The 17,770-nt window shown below is 46.0% G+C and overlaps 1 protein-coding gene across 2 annotated transcripts in view; it reads right to left on the bottom strand.

The window, feature by feature from the left end:
* Positions 1 to 15,689, bottom strand: part of LGR5 (leucine rich repeat containing G protein-coupled receptor 5) — a 78,412-nt gene extending 62,723 nt beyond the window's left edge. For both annotated transcript variants that reach the window (XM_053407106.1, XM_053407105.1), the window contains exon 1: positions 15,065 to 15,689. In XM_053407106.1, coding sequence (XP_053263081.1) covers positions 15,065 to 15,297 — 233 coding nt within the window. In that variant the 5' untranslated portion in view covers positions 15,298 to 15,689. The remainder of the gene's footprint in view (positions 1 to 15,064) is intronic.
* Positions 15,690 to 17,770: the final 2,081 nt, after the last annotated feature.

The following is a 17,770-nucleotide window of genomic DNA, read 5'->3' as shown; positions in this document are numbered from 1 at the left end:
AGTAAATGTAGCTGAGTCCCCAAAGATATGAACATTTTAGCATATAAGTACAGTGGTACCTTGAGTTGCAGACAGGATATGTTCAGGAGGTCCAGCCAGATCCTGAGGTTTTTGCAACTAGAGAGACCGCTTCTGCACATGTGCGTGTGGCAAAACCCCGGAAATATACTTCTGGGTTTGCCGCTCACATATCCTGACGTTTATGTAACCGGGGGGATATGTAAGCGGAGGTACAACTGTAACTTTGTAACTTTGTTACAGATCTTTAGGCACCAGGCAAAAACATTCTTCTCCCAAGCCTTTGGCTAATTAAACCATCTACGGACTATGTGTGTGTGGTGGGGTACTATTGTTTGTTACTATGCTTTCTATTTTTGTGTTTTTATAGTGTAAACCACCCTGTGATCATCAGATTAAGACAGGTATAGACATTTAATAAATAAATAATAAATAGCCTGTTTTTAGCTTTACTGATTTTAATTATATTATGAATTTTTAAACTTTGCCTTCTATTGATTTAAATGTTTGCTTTATTTCTGTAGACTACTTAGAGGTTATGTTTACAATCAAGCTGCATATAAATGTTGTTAAATAACTAAAAAGAAATCAAAAGTATGTTCTAAGTAATGAAGGGACAGGGAAGGTATTCCCTGTATTTTATATTTAAGTAAATTGTTCTGCTCTGATAAATTCTTTTCTAAATTGCTCTGTTAAAATTGCATATTATCCTGCTTTGCTGAATTGGGAAGAGGCCCACTTCCTCTTTCTGCCGGCTAGCAGACAGCGAGCAGCGGCTTTGCAAGCTGGGAGCTACTTCCTCTTTCTGCTGGCTAGCAGGGAAGCCCATTTCCTGTTTTTTCTCTCAGCTAAGTAGAAACTGCAGTACTCTCTGCACATGCTCTCTGATGCAGTAATGCAAGAGAAGAACACACGAACAAGGGAAGGAGGGGCGTTTAGATAGCCATATGCCATATAAGGAAGTAAGCTAAAACTTGCCAGCTGATTGGAGAAGGTTTTGGGGAAGCTTGGGGGAGGGAAGGGTGTTTTCAAGGTATAAGAAAGTTTGCAAATGTGAAATTGGGCGTAGCCAGTCTTTGGAGAGGACTCCACTGGCTGCCTCTGCGCAGATCTCAATAAATCTCTTTTCTCTGACCAAGAAGTCTCTGGAATTGTTTTTCCCCTCTGGCCACGGGGTTGGCGGACCGCTGGACCTCCGGGTACTGCTAATCTAAGGCTTCATTTTGGGGGCTCGTGTCCGGGATGGGTCCCCACCCCACGAAAGGTGGACCGAGGGGCCAGACTCGACCGGGTGAGCAACCAGGACCAGGGCTCGCAATCTCCAGCGCGCACCCTGCCAGTTCGTAGGGGGAGATCGCCACGCTGTGCCTGAGCCGAGACACCCAGTCGAGAGAGAAAAGAGGACGGCCGAAGGAGGGGTCCGCAGCGGAACAGGTAAGCCCAAGGGAAAGGGCGTGGTAGGAAGCCCGATCAGCTTCCTCTGGCTGTGAGCAGTAGAGTGCCGCCAGAAAAGGGATAAAGGGTCTGGCTGTGAGCAGTAGAGTGCCGCCAGAAAAGGAACAAAGGAACTGGCCGTGGCAATAAGGTGCCGCCCCGCCAGACAGGGACGGGAAAAGGGAAAAGGGGAAACAGAGGTGGCAGTAGAGTGCCGCCAGTAAGGTTGGGGAAAGGGGAAACAGAGGGAAAATTATTTTGGTGTGTTTTGTGTGTTGCATGTTGGAATTATATTGGGGTGTGTTTTGTGTGTTGCATGTCAGATACTCCAGCGGCTGAATTGTCAAGTGTGGGCCGGGGCTTAGCGTCCCCTTGGCCGAGCGATTGCAGGGCTGTGCATTTCTTAGCAACGCGAGTTCGCCAAGTCACAGTCTGTAGTGGTTGGTGTGTGAAAGGATCTTAAGCCCGGTTAGGAGCGGAGTATCTGAAAAAAAAAAAAAAGGGGTCTGGGGCAAGCCAACGTAGTCCTCTGAAATGCTTTTTAACCAACTGGAAAGCAGCTACGAAGCATGATGATTGGGTTCAAATTGAGAAGAGAGAGGATGTGAGGTTGATTGGCCCACCCAAGGAACTAATTGGCCCTTGGAGGGCAGATTTAATTTGCAACTAATCAACCCACTATATCAAAATATCTTGAACGTCCACCCAGACCAGATCCCTTATATTCCTACCTGGAAAATCAATGTAGAAAAGAATCCACCGTGGCTGAAAGCCTGCCGAGGCGACGCCCCACAAAATACAATTTGTGCAGTCTGACCGGCAGGGAAGTCAGAAAAGCCTCCGGTGATATCAGAGCCGGAAGGAGAGGAAGGAGAAGAGGGGGAAGTCATTAAACCGCCGCCACCCTATGCTCCACCAACTGCCCCTCTAGCGAATCCCCCAGGCCCAGGGCCCCAGGACCAGGGAGGAGCCGGCCCTCAGCCTGAACCCTCCAAGGTTGATGAATTAGAGAGCAAAGAGGAAGAGGATGATGAGGAGTTTATGAAGGGACTAATTGAGTTAGCAAAGAAAGGAAAAAATGTGGACACAGTATCAGACAATTGAGATTGCAACAGTATGTACAACCCTATGCGAAAGAAGTGGATGTTAGTTCCCATTTGTTGGCAGCAGCAGGATGTTTCCCAACACAAGGGAAGTAATGGCAGAAGGAATGGATAGAAGCAGCAACCAGGGCGTCCCTCTATAAGTCCCATAAGGCACAGAAAAAGGGTGGGACTGCAATGATGCCTCTATGCAGAGTGTATGACCCACCAGCCCCCCAGGACAGGGTGGGGAAGCACCACCATGCACTTATACAGTCCAACATGTGCCTTTTTCAAGTGCTGATGTGTGCAATTGGAGAAATTAGAACCCTACCTTTGAGGAGAACCCAGATGATATTGCCAACGCCCCATTATAAAGGCTGCCTTTGTAGCTCAGGCAGCGTCCAATATTCGCCAAAAGAAAAAATCCAGAAGCATGAGGGGTGCATCGGCCATGGGCTGGAATAGATGTTGAAGTTAGCTCAAACCACTTACAATCAGAGAGATGAGGAAGCCCAGAGGAAAAAAAAAAAAAAAAAGGAGAAGTATCAAACAAGGAAGTTGATGGCATTACAGGCCACCACACCCACCCCTCAGGAAAGAGGAAGTGCCCGGGGAGGAGGGCGAAGCCGTCTGGGGAGGAATCAGTGCGCCATCTGCCGACAGGAAGGGCACTGGAAGAGAGAATGCCCTATTCTATTATTAGGAAGAGATTTGTTGGTAAAGTTGCAAGCCCAAATTACTTTTAAGCCATCGGGAGAAGCCACATTGTCCAATATGTCACTTGGGGAACTGGTTGTGGAGGCACCCCTGAGGGAGTACTGGCACCTCATGATGGTAAAAGAAGAGGAGGGACCCATCCCCGCCAGTATTCTGGAACAAGTGAACCCCCTAGGAATGGCAAAGAATGTCCCACCAATAATCGTGAAGCCCAAGCCATTTGTCAATCCTGTTGCAGTAAATAAGTATCCCATCCCACGAAGGGCGACTGAAGGGGTGTAGGTGCATCTAGAGCGACTGCTCCAACATAGGATCTTGAGGCAATGCCAATCACAGTGAAACACCCCTTTGTTACCAGTGAAGAAAGGAAGCAGGCTATTATCCTGATACCAGAGGCAAAGAACTGCAGAGAACTCTGTGGCTTTCTGGGGTCTGCAGGATTTTGTAGGATATGGATATTTAATTACAGCATCATTGCCAAGCCTCTACATGAGTCAACCAGAGGAACTGAGAGAGACCCCTTTGTTTGAAACACAGAACAACAGCAAGCCTTCGTGGATTTGAAGAGGGCACTACAGCAAGCCCCAGCGCTTGGCATCCCAAACCCTGAGAAACCCTTTATTCTATTCGTGGATGAGGACCAAGGGACGGGGAAAGGGGTTTTGTGCCAAAAATTGGGAAGCTGGCAACAGCCAGTGACATGAAGGGTACCTGAGCGCCTGACGCCTACAGAGCAAGGTTTACCGCCGTGTATGAGAACAGTTGTGGCAGTAGCCACCCTACTGAACAAAGCAGACAAATTTACTTTTGGCCAAGACACTGTTTGTGTGACCCCGCATGCAGCCCCAGCTCTGCTTGACATGAAGGGTACCTATTTTCTCTCCCAAGCGAAGATGAGAAAGTGCCAGATGTTACTGCTGCATCCGCGTTTGAAGTTTCAGGTCACCACCGCCCTCAACTCAGCTACCCTGTTGCCAGGAGAAGGTGAGGAGCAGATGCACGATTGCATTGAAGTAATGGATGAAGAATATTTTAGCAGGCCTGACCTCAAAGATGAAGCAAACCCCCACTGGCCTTCATGGTTTGTGGATGGAAGCAGCTTTGTTAAGGCTGGACAGCGAAAAGCAGGCTATGCAGTGGTAGCCTTGGAAGACCAAGTGATCGAAGCGCAGCCACTCCCGCCTGGAACGTCGGCCCAGCTGGCATAAATAACAGCGTTCACCAGAGCCTTGTGCTTGGCAAAGGGACAGAAGATAAACATTTATACTCTAAGTATGCCTTTCTGACTTTACATGCCCATGGAGCCTTATGGAAGGAAAGAGGTTTGCTTACCTCCAGAGGAAACCAGGTGGCCCACCCACAAGCCTTATTGAACTTTCTGGATGCTGTATGGGAGCCCAAGGCAGTGGCAGTTATCCATTGTTATGGACACAAAACTGGACTAGGAGAAGTGGCCAGAGGAAACCGACTAGCAGACAGGGTGGCCAAGGAAGCAGCCCGGGAACCAGCTCCCGCGTCAGTTATTGGAGCACTGGTCCCTGGAAGGATCTTGAACACCGCTGATAAGCCAATATACACCAAAAAGGAAAGGGACACTGCAGATGCCCAGGGGCTGACTATGTCCAAAGAAGGATGGTACCTTACTCATGATGACAGAATATGGATTCCAGAGTCCCTTTCTCAGCAGATTACTCAGAGATACCATGAGTCCACCTACATGGGACCAGATGCCACAACCAGACAGCTGAAGCAGTGCTTCTATATAGCCCACCTTTATCAACTGGCAGCCCAGATCTCCAGGAAATGCCTGCTGTGTCAAAAGAATAATCCTAGAACCGGACCCTTGGCTCCCCCGGGGATTCAGCATAGTGGAACTGCACCCATGGAAGACCTTGTTGTGGATTTCACTGAATTGCCCCGCTGTGGACTATACCGCTACCTGTTCGTGGCGATCTGCACGTATATAGAATGGGTTGAAGCCTGGCCCACCAGAACTGAAAAGGCATTTGAAGTAACCAGGTGCCTGCTTAGGGAGATCATTCCCCGCTATGGACTACCTAGGTCAATAGGATCTGACAATGGACCAGCCTTTGTCCACTCAGTTTTGCAATAACCCCCCATGCTAGTCAAAATGTGCAGTTTAATAATTATGTGCAGTAATTCTCCCGAGATTTTTTCTCTTTCTTAACAGGTGGACCCAGGCCCACTGCTGTTACCTCACCCCTTGGGTCCACCACACTTAAGTGAAGAAGGCTATTTTAGATTGGACAGTTACACCAAATCCTGATGATCCTCTGAAGCTAACCATCTCCAGAAGAGCGCCAGACGACTGGACAAGTGGATGGGAGGGACGCCCGCGGGCAGCGTCCCCAACGTAGAGACTTTTTTCCCCAGCAAAATTTAAGGCACCGCCAGGACTTTTGATATTGGGGCCAGAACTCTTTGATATAGTCACTCCGTATGTCAGGCCTCTGCAAGGGTGGATATATTCCTGTGGGTATATGTTAATATATGTAGAGGGAGAAGCCCCTTTCGGATACAGTATGTTGGGAGGAAATCATGAGAGTATTTAGCATCCACAAGGACAGGTGGGAAAATTGGTTAAGATAATAGGCTCCTCCTCAGAGAGGTGGGACACAACCTCCCAAAAAGCAAGGCAGCTGATAGAGCACGAGTATCAGTGGGCCCTTCAGCAATAAAATAGATATGTCCTAGATAATATTTCAGTCACCATTGATCACATGGAAACAATGATAGCCAGGAACCCGCTGAAAACTACAGGAGGTGATCTATGGGGTTGGTTATATTCCTGGCTGCCTCATGGCAGTTGGCTCAGGCATATTGTGGTATTATTAGCAGGGCCGCTGTTAATCCTTCTGCTTTTTTTTTTTTTGCTTCTGTATATCCTGCTTCGTGCAATGCTTACAAGGTGTGATGCAAAAAGAATCATGGCCCTTATTGCTCTTCCCCAGGATTATAAACCCGAGAGACCAGGACGAACCTAGGAGATAGGTTGTCCCAAAAGAAGAGGAGGGAATGAAGGGACAGGGAAGGTATTCCCTGTATTTTATATTTAAGTAAATTGTTCTGCTCTGATAAATTCTTTTCTAAATTGCTCTGTTAAAATTGCATATTATCCTGCTTTGCTGAATTGGGAAGAGGCCCACTTCCTCTTTCTGCCGGCTAGCAGACAGCGAGCAGCGGCTTTGCAAGCTGGGAGCTACTTCCTCTTTCTGCTGGCTAGCAGGGAAGCCCATTTCCTGTTTTTTCTCTCAGCTAAGTAGAAACTGCAGTACTCTCTGCACATGCTCTCTGATGCAGTAATGCAAGAGAAGAACACACGAACAAGGGAAGGAGGGGCGTTTAGATAGCCATATGCCATATAAGGAAGTAAGCTAAAACTTGCCAGCTGATTGGAGAAGGTTTTGGGGAAGCTTGGGGGAGGGAAGGGTGTTTTCAAGGTATAAGAAAGTTTGCAAATGTGAAATTGGGCGTAGCCAGTCTTTGGAGAGGACTCCACTGGCTGCCTCTGCGCAGATCTCAATAAATCTCTTTTCTCTGACCAAGAAGTCTCTGGAATTGTTTTTCCCCTCTGGCCACGGGGTTGGCGGACCGCTGGACCTCCGGGTACTGCTAATCTAAGGCTTCAGTAATGGAGTCCCAAACTATCCATATTTATTTATTTAAAATAATTCTATCATGTCTCTCCTGCATTTGAGGCAGGATATTAAAACACAATAAAGACAATTATAAAACATTACGACCAGATAATTTCACAGCAGTATCTTCACACTTAAATTTCCATCAGCTTTGAAAGGCTGTCTTTAAAATATAGGTCTTATAACCCTATTTTAAAAAGTTGTGAAATTTTGTTGATTATACCCCTGGGTATAATCAACAAAATGGCCTGCCCTAAGTCAACACAGAATGCTTATCCCCAGTGAACTGCAGGCATACCTGCAGACTTCAACTACCATGCCATGAACAGCCAGGGTTGCAATAAATTAGGGTGAGGGAATCTCAGGCCCAGGGATGGATGAGGCCCTGCAGGCTTGTTTGTCCAGCCCTCTGAACCCTACCCAGGCCATGTACCCCTCCACAATCCATACTTCCAGGACCCTGCTCTGCATTGTCTAAAAGTACTTTCGCCCATTTTGAAAGTATCCTTTAAATATTATAAAGCCTCACGCTTACCTAGATGAAGAGTAGTTTCTGTATGAACATGCATATTGGGGACATTTGTGTAGCACCCCATAGAACTGATCTGACCAGCTGAGTTGTAGTCCAGACCCTCTACCGCTTAAATTCACTGCATTGTTACTGAAGGGGGGTTAATCACCCAGACCTTATCTGTTTCATGATCAGTAGTGCAAACTCAAGCTTTCTCAGTTACCATAATCCCAAACCCAAAGAATTCTGCTCTGTTTGGCAACAATGGAACTCGCCTCAAGACCTCAGCAATCATGATAACACTATTCCTTAAATTAACAACAACAAGGAAACATAAATGGCATTTTTAAATGCCTGCAAACAATTAACATTCCCCCCCCCATCCTATTCACTTGGATACAAATCCCGCTGATTTCGGTGGAAATGATTACAATTGCATTCTTTAAACAATAACGGGCAGAGGCTGCCGAGAGTATAAAAAGAAAGCTTTCCAAGTTGCTCCAGATCTGGGTAAGCAATTTTAATGGTAAGCATTTGAAAGACAAACTCCACTGGGGAAAAAAGGCCAAGTTAACAAGGGAACACTTGAAGGAAGTCTAATCTCAGCTGGCATGTTGACTGGGAAGGTCAGCTTCACGCACGCGTTCACAGCTGGAGTCGGGCTCCCTCTGTCAGGCCAATTGTCCTCTGCACTCCAGATACTAAGCCAAACTGAAGGTGCCTTCACTCTGCCAGACCCTTGCATTTTACTAGTTTAAAGGGAGTTTCCTTCCCCCACCACACCACCCTGTCAGTTTACATATAATTTCCACAGAGCAGTCACCACAAAAAAAGGAATACTGGGTGTATGCTATGCAATGGCTTTTTCAGTCTCTCCCCTTAAAGTCACACAACCCTGACATGCATATAGATTTAGCAAACAGGGAATGCAACACGTTAGTTTAGTTGTGCTTTATTTAAGTACACGATGGCCCAGTATTTAAAAGCAGCATAATTTGCCAATTTATATGTGTCAAGGAAAAGAGAATTGACTAAAATGTATTTCTATAATGCTAGCATCCTTGAGTTTAGCCACCATGATCTAGATAACCTTACCATACAGGGCCATTCTAATTAATAAGAATATCACAAACCTTTATGACATATGGTGAATTTATTTACTTACCTTATACTATTAAACTTTTGTTGCGTGGTGGTCTGATGACTAGATACAAATAAACAAATCTGATCTATCATGATTTATTGTAAACTAGCCAAAACAGTGAATGTAGAAACTCCTCACTTTACTGCACCTTTTTGATATTTTTTCACTCAGCCAGAATTTTCTTTAGATTACACTTTATTCTTTCACTGACTTTTTATATTTTTGTTTTCAGTGGCCCATATAACAATCTACTTTTTAACTGTACTTAAAAAAAGTTTTTAGAGAAGAATAAATGTTTAAACAAAAATGAGAAGAAGTAAAATCTCCCATTACACTTGCTTCTTTCAGATATGCTTAGGACTGAAAAGTGTATGGATATGGGTTTCCCCCACCCCAGAAGAATATATATTGTCATCCTAAGGACAGCACTTAAATTCACCTCAGAAAAGTTCAGTCTAACAATAAAAATATTTTGGAATGGTTTTTTTGTATAAGCAATATATAATTAAATACAGTATATATTTAATTACATGGTTTACGTGGTATTCACCTCTGAGCAGACAAACTGAAGTTAATGGCTATGCCTGACAGGGTATGCTTTAATATAGCTAATTACTAGAAAGCTACTTTTGAAAAGTAAGTGGCACAGTTCATAACTCCAGCTTTCCCCATCCTCTGGTTTTTAACAGTTCAGTCCTGGCCTACAAGTTTTATGTTACTAATGCCAAAATCCTATCACACTTAGTTGGGTGTAAACCCTATTGAACTTAGCAAGACCTACATTATTTGCTTAATGTATATGCACACCATTCTTCAATCAACTGGTCCCCGGGGTAGCTATAGGCTGATCATATTTTAATTTACTTCTGACTAAATATGTATAGTTCCAACCTTTACATTCACTGTCCTTGATTCCAAACAGCACAGATGAAATACTTTACAATAAATGTGTTTTGCCATGTTCTACAGCACATGAAAGAAAGCAGTGTTTATATACATTATCCATCAAGTCTCATCTGTAGGCTGGATAGGCTGACGACAGACATCTTAGGCAATACAGTGGTACTTTGGTTCTCAAACTTAATCCATTCCGGGAGTCCATTCGACTCCCGAAACCGTCAAAAACCAAGACATGGCTTTCGATTGGCTTCAGGAACTTCCTGCACTCAGTCGGAAGCTGCAGAAGCCATGGAAGCCATGTCAGATGTTTGGCTTCTGGAAAACGTTTACAAACTGGAACACTTACTTCCGGGTTTGTGGTGATTGGGAGCCAATTTGTTCAACGACTAAGCAGTTCAGGAACCAAGGTACCACTGTACCTGAATCCTCAACTTTCAGGAAGGCAGATACCTTTGCCACTTGGCTGCTATGTCACATTTGAGTGTGTCCTTCTGCCTGTCCCTGTGGTGCACAGCATCAAAAATTTCGAGAGGAGTAGTTGTGTTTGTTGGTTTCAGCAAAACAATCAGTCTAGTGGCAACTTAATAACTAACAAGTTTATTCTAGCATATATATTTTGCCACTCTTGTTTCCAGTGAGGAATTGTTACATAGAATGAAGTTATTAGTCAATAGCTTTACTTGGTTAACAACAAACAAAACATTCAGCTAGGAACAGTAATTTGCACCAACAGTGGAAACTAAGGAGGTGAGACACAAGGTTGTGTGAAATATGCCATGTTTATTCCTTTAAAATGGACCAGTGGTGGTGGGGAATGGTGGGGGATATTAACTGCATATGGCAAACTGGTCAAGCCAGCCCTGCTAAGAATGAGGAGCAGCATTTCATCTACCCCTTTCCTTATGCCCCATCTTCCGGTTGAGTCAAGAGGCCTTGCTGCTTCATAGGTTGGCCCCAAAGGTGTTCCCTACCCACAGCCTCAAAGACAAATCTCAGGACTACATTTGTTACTCTTAAAGGTGCCTATGGAGGCTCAGCAAACCGTGGCGCTGTGGGTAAAACCTCAGCGCCTAGGACTTGCCAATCGTCAGGTCGGCGGTTCGAATCCCCGCGGCGGGGTGCGCTCCCGTTGCTCGTTCCCAGCGCCTGCCAACCTAGCAGTTCGAAAGCACCCCCGGGTGCAAGTAGATAAATAGGGACCGCTTACTAGCGGGAAGGTAAACGGCGTTTCCGTGTGCTGCGCTGGCTCGCCAGATGCAGCTTGTCATGCTGGCCACATGACCCGGAAGTGTCTGCGGACAGCACTGGCTCCCGGCCTATAGAGTGAGATGAGCGCACAACCCTAGAGTCTGTCAAGACTGGCCCGTACGGGCAGGGGTACTTTACCTTTTATGTGCCCAATGAACCTATTCAATGGCTGCCACCTGCTAAGAGCACCAGCCACCAAATCAGTACAGTGTAGGCAAAAAAGTCAATCAGCAAAGCCAAAAAAATCCTACTTGGTCCCAGAAGACAACTAGCAATGCCTATACTGAACAAAGAGTAAGGGGTGGGTGTCAAGGAATGGAAGAGGCTGCAGGAGAGGCTTAAATAGTCCAACCTTAGCCCTGCCATCTCCTTTAGCATTAACATGTGTTAGGACTCTTGAAGCCTCCCCTTCCCTAAAGGGCTGCAAAGGTTATTCACCACCACTGCTTTAGGCAAGGCTGCAAGGAGATTTGTCATAATGGTTTGAAATAGCATTATTTGCTCTATGAATAATGAAGTTGACCTCAATAGTAAAGTAAAAAGATACTGGCTTTAAATGGAGAAATTTCACTACCAAGAATTACTACGATGACCGATAATGCAAAGCAATTTTCAAAACAATGGTTGAAGTTGAGAAAGGAAAAAAAGGGGTGGTAATCACAAAGTTTCACCCAATTAAACAATCTTGATGTCATGATAATAGCAACAAATTGATGTTTCGTCTATTCACTTTCATGAAAAGTAGCACTTTTCTCGAAGTCATACAATTATTTTAAAAGTGCAGCGATAAACCTTTAGCCCATTGTATCATGCCAAAACCTATACAAATGGAGCTTGCACATTTTTCAAGCATTAAACTGGGTGGATATAAACGTGACCTAAAATCCACAAGACAGTGGTGCAGCATCACCTCCTGGTTTGGAAGAACAGTTTTCACATATCAAGGAGGCCTCCAGTATAAAAGTCTCATACTCTACTGTGTCCAAATCTGTTTGTCTTGAGGAGAAAAAAAAGATATCCATCATGTTCAAATGCCTTTGACCTTCTACCCAGTAGCTACACCAGAGAAGATTAGGGGTGGGTATCCAATGTCAGATCAAGTAAAAACACTCTAGTTTATCACCAGGTTTGATAAGCGGCATATAGACAGGGGTGGGGGACCTTTTCCAACCTGAGGTCCACATTCTTTCATAGGAAACCTTATGGAGGTCACATGCCTATAGTGGGTGGAACACTGAACGCAGAGGGCTACATTGCTGCCCACCTGCAGAAGTCAGAGATTTCTTCACACAAACACATCTCTCCATCCCAGCAAGCAAGAGCAACTTCCACAGTTGAAGGATATATTACAGCCAGGCAGAGGCACTCAAGAAGGATATGAGCAGAGCCAGAGAGCAGTGCGGCCTGGGCAGGGCAGGGCAGGTCACAGCTTGGAAAGCATCTCAAGAGCCAGACAGAGATGCCTGAATGGCCACATCCTCCCCACAAGTCAAAGCTTCCTTATCTCTGATATGGAGACTACAATTTCCTTGGCTAGACTGAGTAGTAAATCCAAAGGGAAGATTGATCTGCCTTCCTGGGCACCTGCTCTGGTCTTAGGCAGAGATCAGTTAAAGATTAAATAAAATACTGCACTTCAAAGCCATGCCTTGGGAAGCGAAAGTAAAGATAGCATCCAGCAGTGCCAACCAAGTTTATGCTCTTGCTTCATTTTTAACTACTCTGTAAACAATGCATCATAATTATATAGTGGATTGGTATAAGTACCCGAAAGAACATAAGACAGGGCTGCCATATTTCAAAGAGTAAAAACCAAGACACCCCAAAAGTTGTTGAGCCTGGTGGATCAGGCCTGTGGCCCATCAAATCATGCAAGATACTTGTATATGTACCTTGCACCTATTTTGAATGGGGAAAAATGTATTTAAATGGCTTACATTCTATTTTCTAATAAACGTAATCCTATATAACCTCTTATCTGGGAGTAAGCCCCATTGAACTCATTAGGATTGCACTATAAAACAACATCTACACAGGTGTTTTGGCAAGAAATTGTTTGTTTTTCTAGGTTTCCCCTTGTAGTATGGTTCTAAATACATACATCCCCTAAGTGTGCATGGATTTGGCTTTGAAGTGGTGTCTCTGTGCCACCTCAAGGTATAGTCGAGTGAAGTGAGATCATCCAGTACACCTGTATTGCAGTGCCCTAGCCTAGACAGCAGCTTCTCAGTGAATGTACAACAATAAAACAAAGCATGCAGGCTGTGGTTGTAACTTAATTCCTATATAAAAGCACTTTTCATGTACAAATTTTGATAATGTGAAAGCATATTCTCAATCATACTTTTTTTTCTACTCTGGCTCCATAAATTCACAATTAACACATACATATCTTACCTCTTCGTACCAAACAAAAAGAAATAAAAATCTGCCATGTCCTTTGACAGCACAGCAAGATACTAATATAAACATACAGCGCGCGCACACACACCTGGCACTGAGCCTCTTGGGCTTGCCGATCAGAAGATCGGCAATACGAATCCGTGTGACGAGGTGAGCTCCAGTTGCTCTGTCCTAGCTTCTGCCAACCTAGCAGTTTGAAAGCACACCAGTTAAAGTAGATATATAGGTAATGCTGCAGCGGCAAGGTAAACAGCATTTCTGTGCACCTGGCACTCATCACAGTGTTCTGTTGCACCAGAAGCAGTTTAGTCCTGTTGTCCACATGACCTAGAAAGTTGTCTGTGGACAAGCGCTGGCTCCCTCAGCCTGAAAAGCAAGATGAGCACTGCACCCCATAGTTGCCTTTGACTGGACTTAACCATCCAGGGATCCTTTACCTTTACCTTACGTGACACTGTAAATCCTGACTGTCTCTGCTAAGAAGTAACCCACTGAGTTCAACCATACATACTACCAGGCATGTTTCTATAGGACTACAGCCTTAAACATATTTCACAACTCTACCATCTCCATCCCCTGGTACCTTCCAGCTCAGAATATACAAACAAAGAGTACTAAGTGTTGGAGAGCTGTAACAAGTACCATGGCTCACATAGCTTGCAGTAGCCCCGCTGAATGTAATAGAATGCATGATTGCAGCCTACGGATTTGAAAGTGACATGGATCATGCTCAATCCTAATGTGTGTAATTTTACAATAATATTTATATCATAGCTCATGATGCTGGTTGCAATGCTGAATCAGATTTTTTAGATCTTGAGGATGGTTCCCAAGACTCTGTCAGGCTCCATGGTGCATTTGGACTTTTGTTGCCCATTGGTGGTGGAAAACAGGCACATCTGTCTAAAACCGGAGTGCCTCAAGCTTGGGAATTACACAGTGCTGCCCATCTCCGTTATATCTGATGCTGTCAGAGTGGTGGACAGACACGAGACTGTCAGATAGCCCCACTTTTAAAGAACTGCCTTCTGATCCCATGTCATGTTGGGGTGGGTTCCACAAAATGCAAATGTGTTGTTGGCAACAGTAAAATCTATTGGGTTTTCCATGGAAAGGTTAAATCCCAGTTAAATGCATAGGCTGGCATTTTTATGCCATTGACATCCTGAGGGTGCTGTGAAGGAATTGCATACGTGAGGAGTGCTGATCCCACAACACCCATAGGGTAACAAACCTATTGAGACGGACACCTTCTTTCTTGTGAAACTCCACTGCTCCTAAAGAACAAACTCAAACTCCACAATGCCCTTAATTGTTTTTAGCGCTCACGCAACAGTCTTTCAGAACAACTCATCTGCATTTTTATTTTTTTTAAGTAGCCGTAACTGGAACAGGATTACAGGAAAAAACAACCATTTTCACGAAGTTCCCTTTGAGAGGGACAAACCTAAACCAGTAGACACACCACAGGGTTTTGCTTAGGTTACTAGATACCCATCGCTTTAAGCAGCATGGCTTATTTCGGATACCGCTGTCCCCTGCTTAATCCAGGACATCACGTCCTTAGCAGAACATGGTCTTGCTCTGGCACGGGCGACCATCGCGCAAAGGACTGAGATCGACGAGATCCTTTATCCTCCCCTTATTCTAACTAAGCCAAAGTCTGCGCAATTGAAATAGAATCACAGAGCCCTCCTCGCATGTCTTCATCCCGCCCCCCCCTTTCCTCCGTTGTTTCAGTGGGTCTCAGATTGTAAACCCTCGAGGTAGGACCTGTCTTACCTGTTCTTCGGAAAGCACGCCGATGGCGTAATCATAGCATCACCCCCTATACCTAGCCTCACCAACGACTAAGGTAGCGGCTTTCTCATTGCCCTGCCCCCCCCCTCTTCGTTCCCACAGCTGCAAAAAAGGGGCGCCTGCCCCGCGCGCCAAAGCCACTTACAGGTAAGAGGTGAAGACGCTGAGGTTGGCGGGCACGCCGGCCAGGCCCAGGTCCGAGCAGTCCACTCTCACGAGCATCCCGTCTTCCTCGCAGTGGCAAGCGGCCGGGCAGCTCCTCGGGCGCCTTCCGAACGGGCTCCCTCCGCCGGCAAGCGGCACCACCGCGCCGAGGATCCCAAGCAAGCTGACAAGGAGCAGCGCGCGGGCGGCGGCGGCGGCAGAGGAGGTGTCCATGGTGCCAAGGCGGCGCTGAGGGGGCGAGCGGCGAAAACGGCGGAGCTCCTTTCCTGAGAAGCCGAGGGAGCCGCGGACATTCCCCCCCTCAGCTGTAAGGCGCGGGGGCTTGCCGACGCTCGGAGGCGCGCGCTCGGCTTTTTGAGGTGGGAAGGCGACTCTCGCTCTTCTGTGAATATATAGCCTCAAACTCGGCGAGAGAGGGGACGCTTAGAATAGCTGGCAGCTCATGAAACTGCAGTTGGAGGGACTGCGGTGGCGGCTGCTGCTGCTCCCGTAAGCCCGAGCCGCTCTTTGTAGGAGCATCTCAGTTTACACGCTGTTTTTAAAGAGCTGGAGTCTGAACCGCGCGCCCCCGCTGACGTCGCCCCGACGTCGCCTCGCCGCCGCGCTCCCTGCTCCTGCCAGCGCCGGAGATGGGGGGGGCGTGGTTGCGTGAGCGACAGAAAGCTCGCGAGGGGGTGGGGCTTGTGCGCTCTCTTGCCAGAGCCCGGCGGGAACAGAAGCTGGCCAAGGCAGATGCGAACGCCGAGTGGGAGTTTAGGCGCGCTTCGCTCCCTTCCCGCCCCTTCTTCTTGCTGCTGTTTGGTGTGCCAAGCGGGAAAAGGCCAGCTTGGCAGCGCCTCAGAGCTGCGAGGCGATAGTCCTTGACGCAACTAAAGCCCGGGACGGCCGTAGTTTTCCCCTCGACGTACACAAACCCCGCGCAGCCGAAGCCCCTCACGTCAAATGTCAGCGGGAAGTTTGTTCTTACGGAAGTCACCATTCCCGCCCGCCCCACAAACATTTCAGCTTCAACCGCTCCATGGTGGCGGGGATTCAGCAGGTGCAGCTTTTCTGACCACCCTGCAGCTGTTAAAGAAACAGGAGGTCAGACACGTGTGAAGCGTCACTTCAGTCCCCGTTCCCAAGAGAGCGTTTTCTTTAAGCAGCCTGCTAATTACATATAAATCTAAGTTCAAAGCATTCGCAGGAAGATCTGTCTGGTGGCAGTCATAGCCAGAGGGGGGCAGTGGGGAGGGTTACTAATCTCACCGAGGTACCACCGAGCGTTTTCAGATATTTATCCCATTGTGATGGCGACCAGATCGACAACATCATGTCCTTACAGGACTATAGTTCCAGTTACAGAAAGGTAGCCGTGTTGGTCTGCCATAGTCAAAACAAAAAAAAAAAATTTCCTTCCAGTAGCACCTTAAAGACCAACTAAGTTAGTTCTTGGTATGAGCTTTCGTGTGCATGCACACTTCTTCAGATACACTGAAACAGAAGTTGCCAGATCCTTCTATTCAGATATAGACTGGAAAGAGAAGCTGCTGAATTGCAACTCATTACCAAACTTAAAACCATGGAGAGACCTGGTCTGAACAAAGACATTGGATTCTTATCTCATTATACATGACAAAGCCATTTTTCACCTTCTCACCCCTTGCTTTTTCCTGTAAGACCTATTGCAGTCGTTAAGAGTCGTCAACAGGCTCATCACAGCTATCTGCCAATCACCCATTCCCACCACCCTTCTGAGTAATACCCTTCCCCACCTTCTCACTATATAGAAGGATCTGGCAACTTCTGTTATAGTGTATCTGAAGAAGTGTGCATGCACACGAAAGCTCATACCAAGAACTAACTTAGTTGGTCTTTAAGGTGCTACTGGAAGGAAAAAAATTTTTTTGTTTTTACAGGACTATAGTTTTGTCTCCCACGTCTACTCTTCCCTAAGTGTAAGGCAGGGTTTTTCCCCCACACAGTCTAAAAACCTAAGAGTTGATGGGAAAAAACCAACCGCAGTAGAACAAAGTCTACTTGTTAATTATCAAGTTTTTAAAAAATATATAACGTTCAAATAGCAGTTCAGTTCTATCCCTGATGGGGAAGTTGTGCATCAACTTCAATCTGTTAGGGAGGACCATTTGAGCCTGCAAATCCTGATTCATTTCAATTGTTTGGGACTGGATGAAGTTTTATCCTATTTCTTGGCTAAATAGGAGGATTTGACCTCCTCCCCAACTATAAACAAATAACGCTGTGTATTTTTGTGGGTCTGGTATAGGATCTTGGATAGGAATGCAGGAATCTCAGGGGAAGTAATTAAGCAAAAGAAAAGAAAAGAAAGAAGGAATCTCTTGTTCTCTACCAGATTACATATTTATATTGAATATATATCTTCCCTTTCCTCAGGATGGCATACACAGCCCCTGTCTCCTACACCAGTTTTATCCTCAAAACAACCCTGTGAGGTGCGTTAGGCTGAGAAAAAGCAACGGGCCAAAGGTCACCAAGGGAGTTTCATGACTCGGTGGGGATTTGAACTCTCGTCTCCCCAATCCTAGATAGACACACTTATCAACCACAGAGAAATGGCAAGTGACATCTGAGGGACTCAGATGTCCCAGTTATCACAAGCAGATATAAACCAAATGACCTTCAGAAGGAATATGCACCGCTGCAAAGTAGTTTTCAGGTATTCAGT

This window comes from Podarcis raffonei, chromosome 10 (genome assembly GCF_027172205.1).
Source record: "Podarcis raffonei isolate rPodRaf1 chromosome 10, rPodRaf1.pri, whole genome shotgun sequence".
NCBI lineage: Eukaryota > Metazoa > Chordata > Lepidosauria > Squamata > Lacertidae > Podarcis > Podarcis raffonei.
The sequence above is the reverse complement of the archived record's forward strand: the minus strand, read 5'-3'. Positions and strand labels throughout refer to the sequence as shown.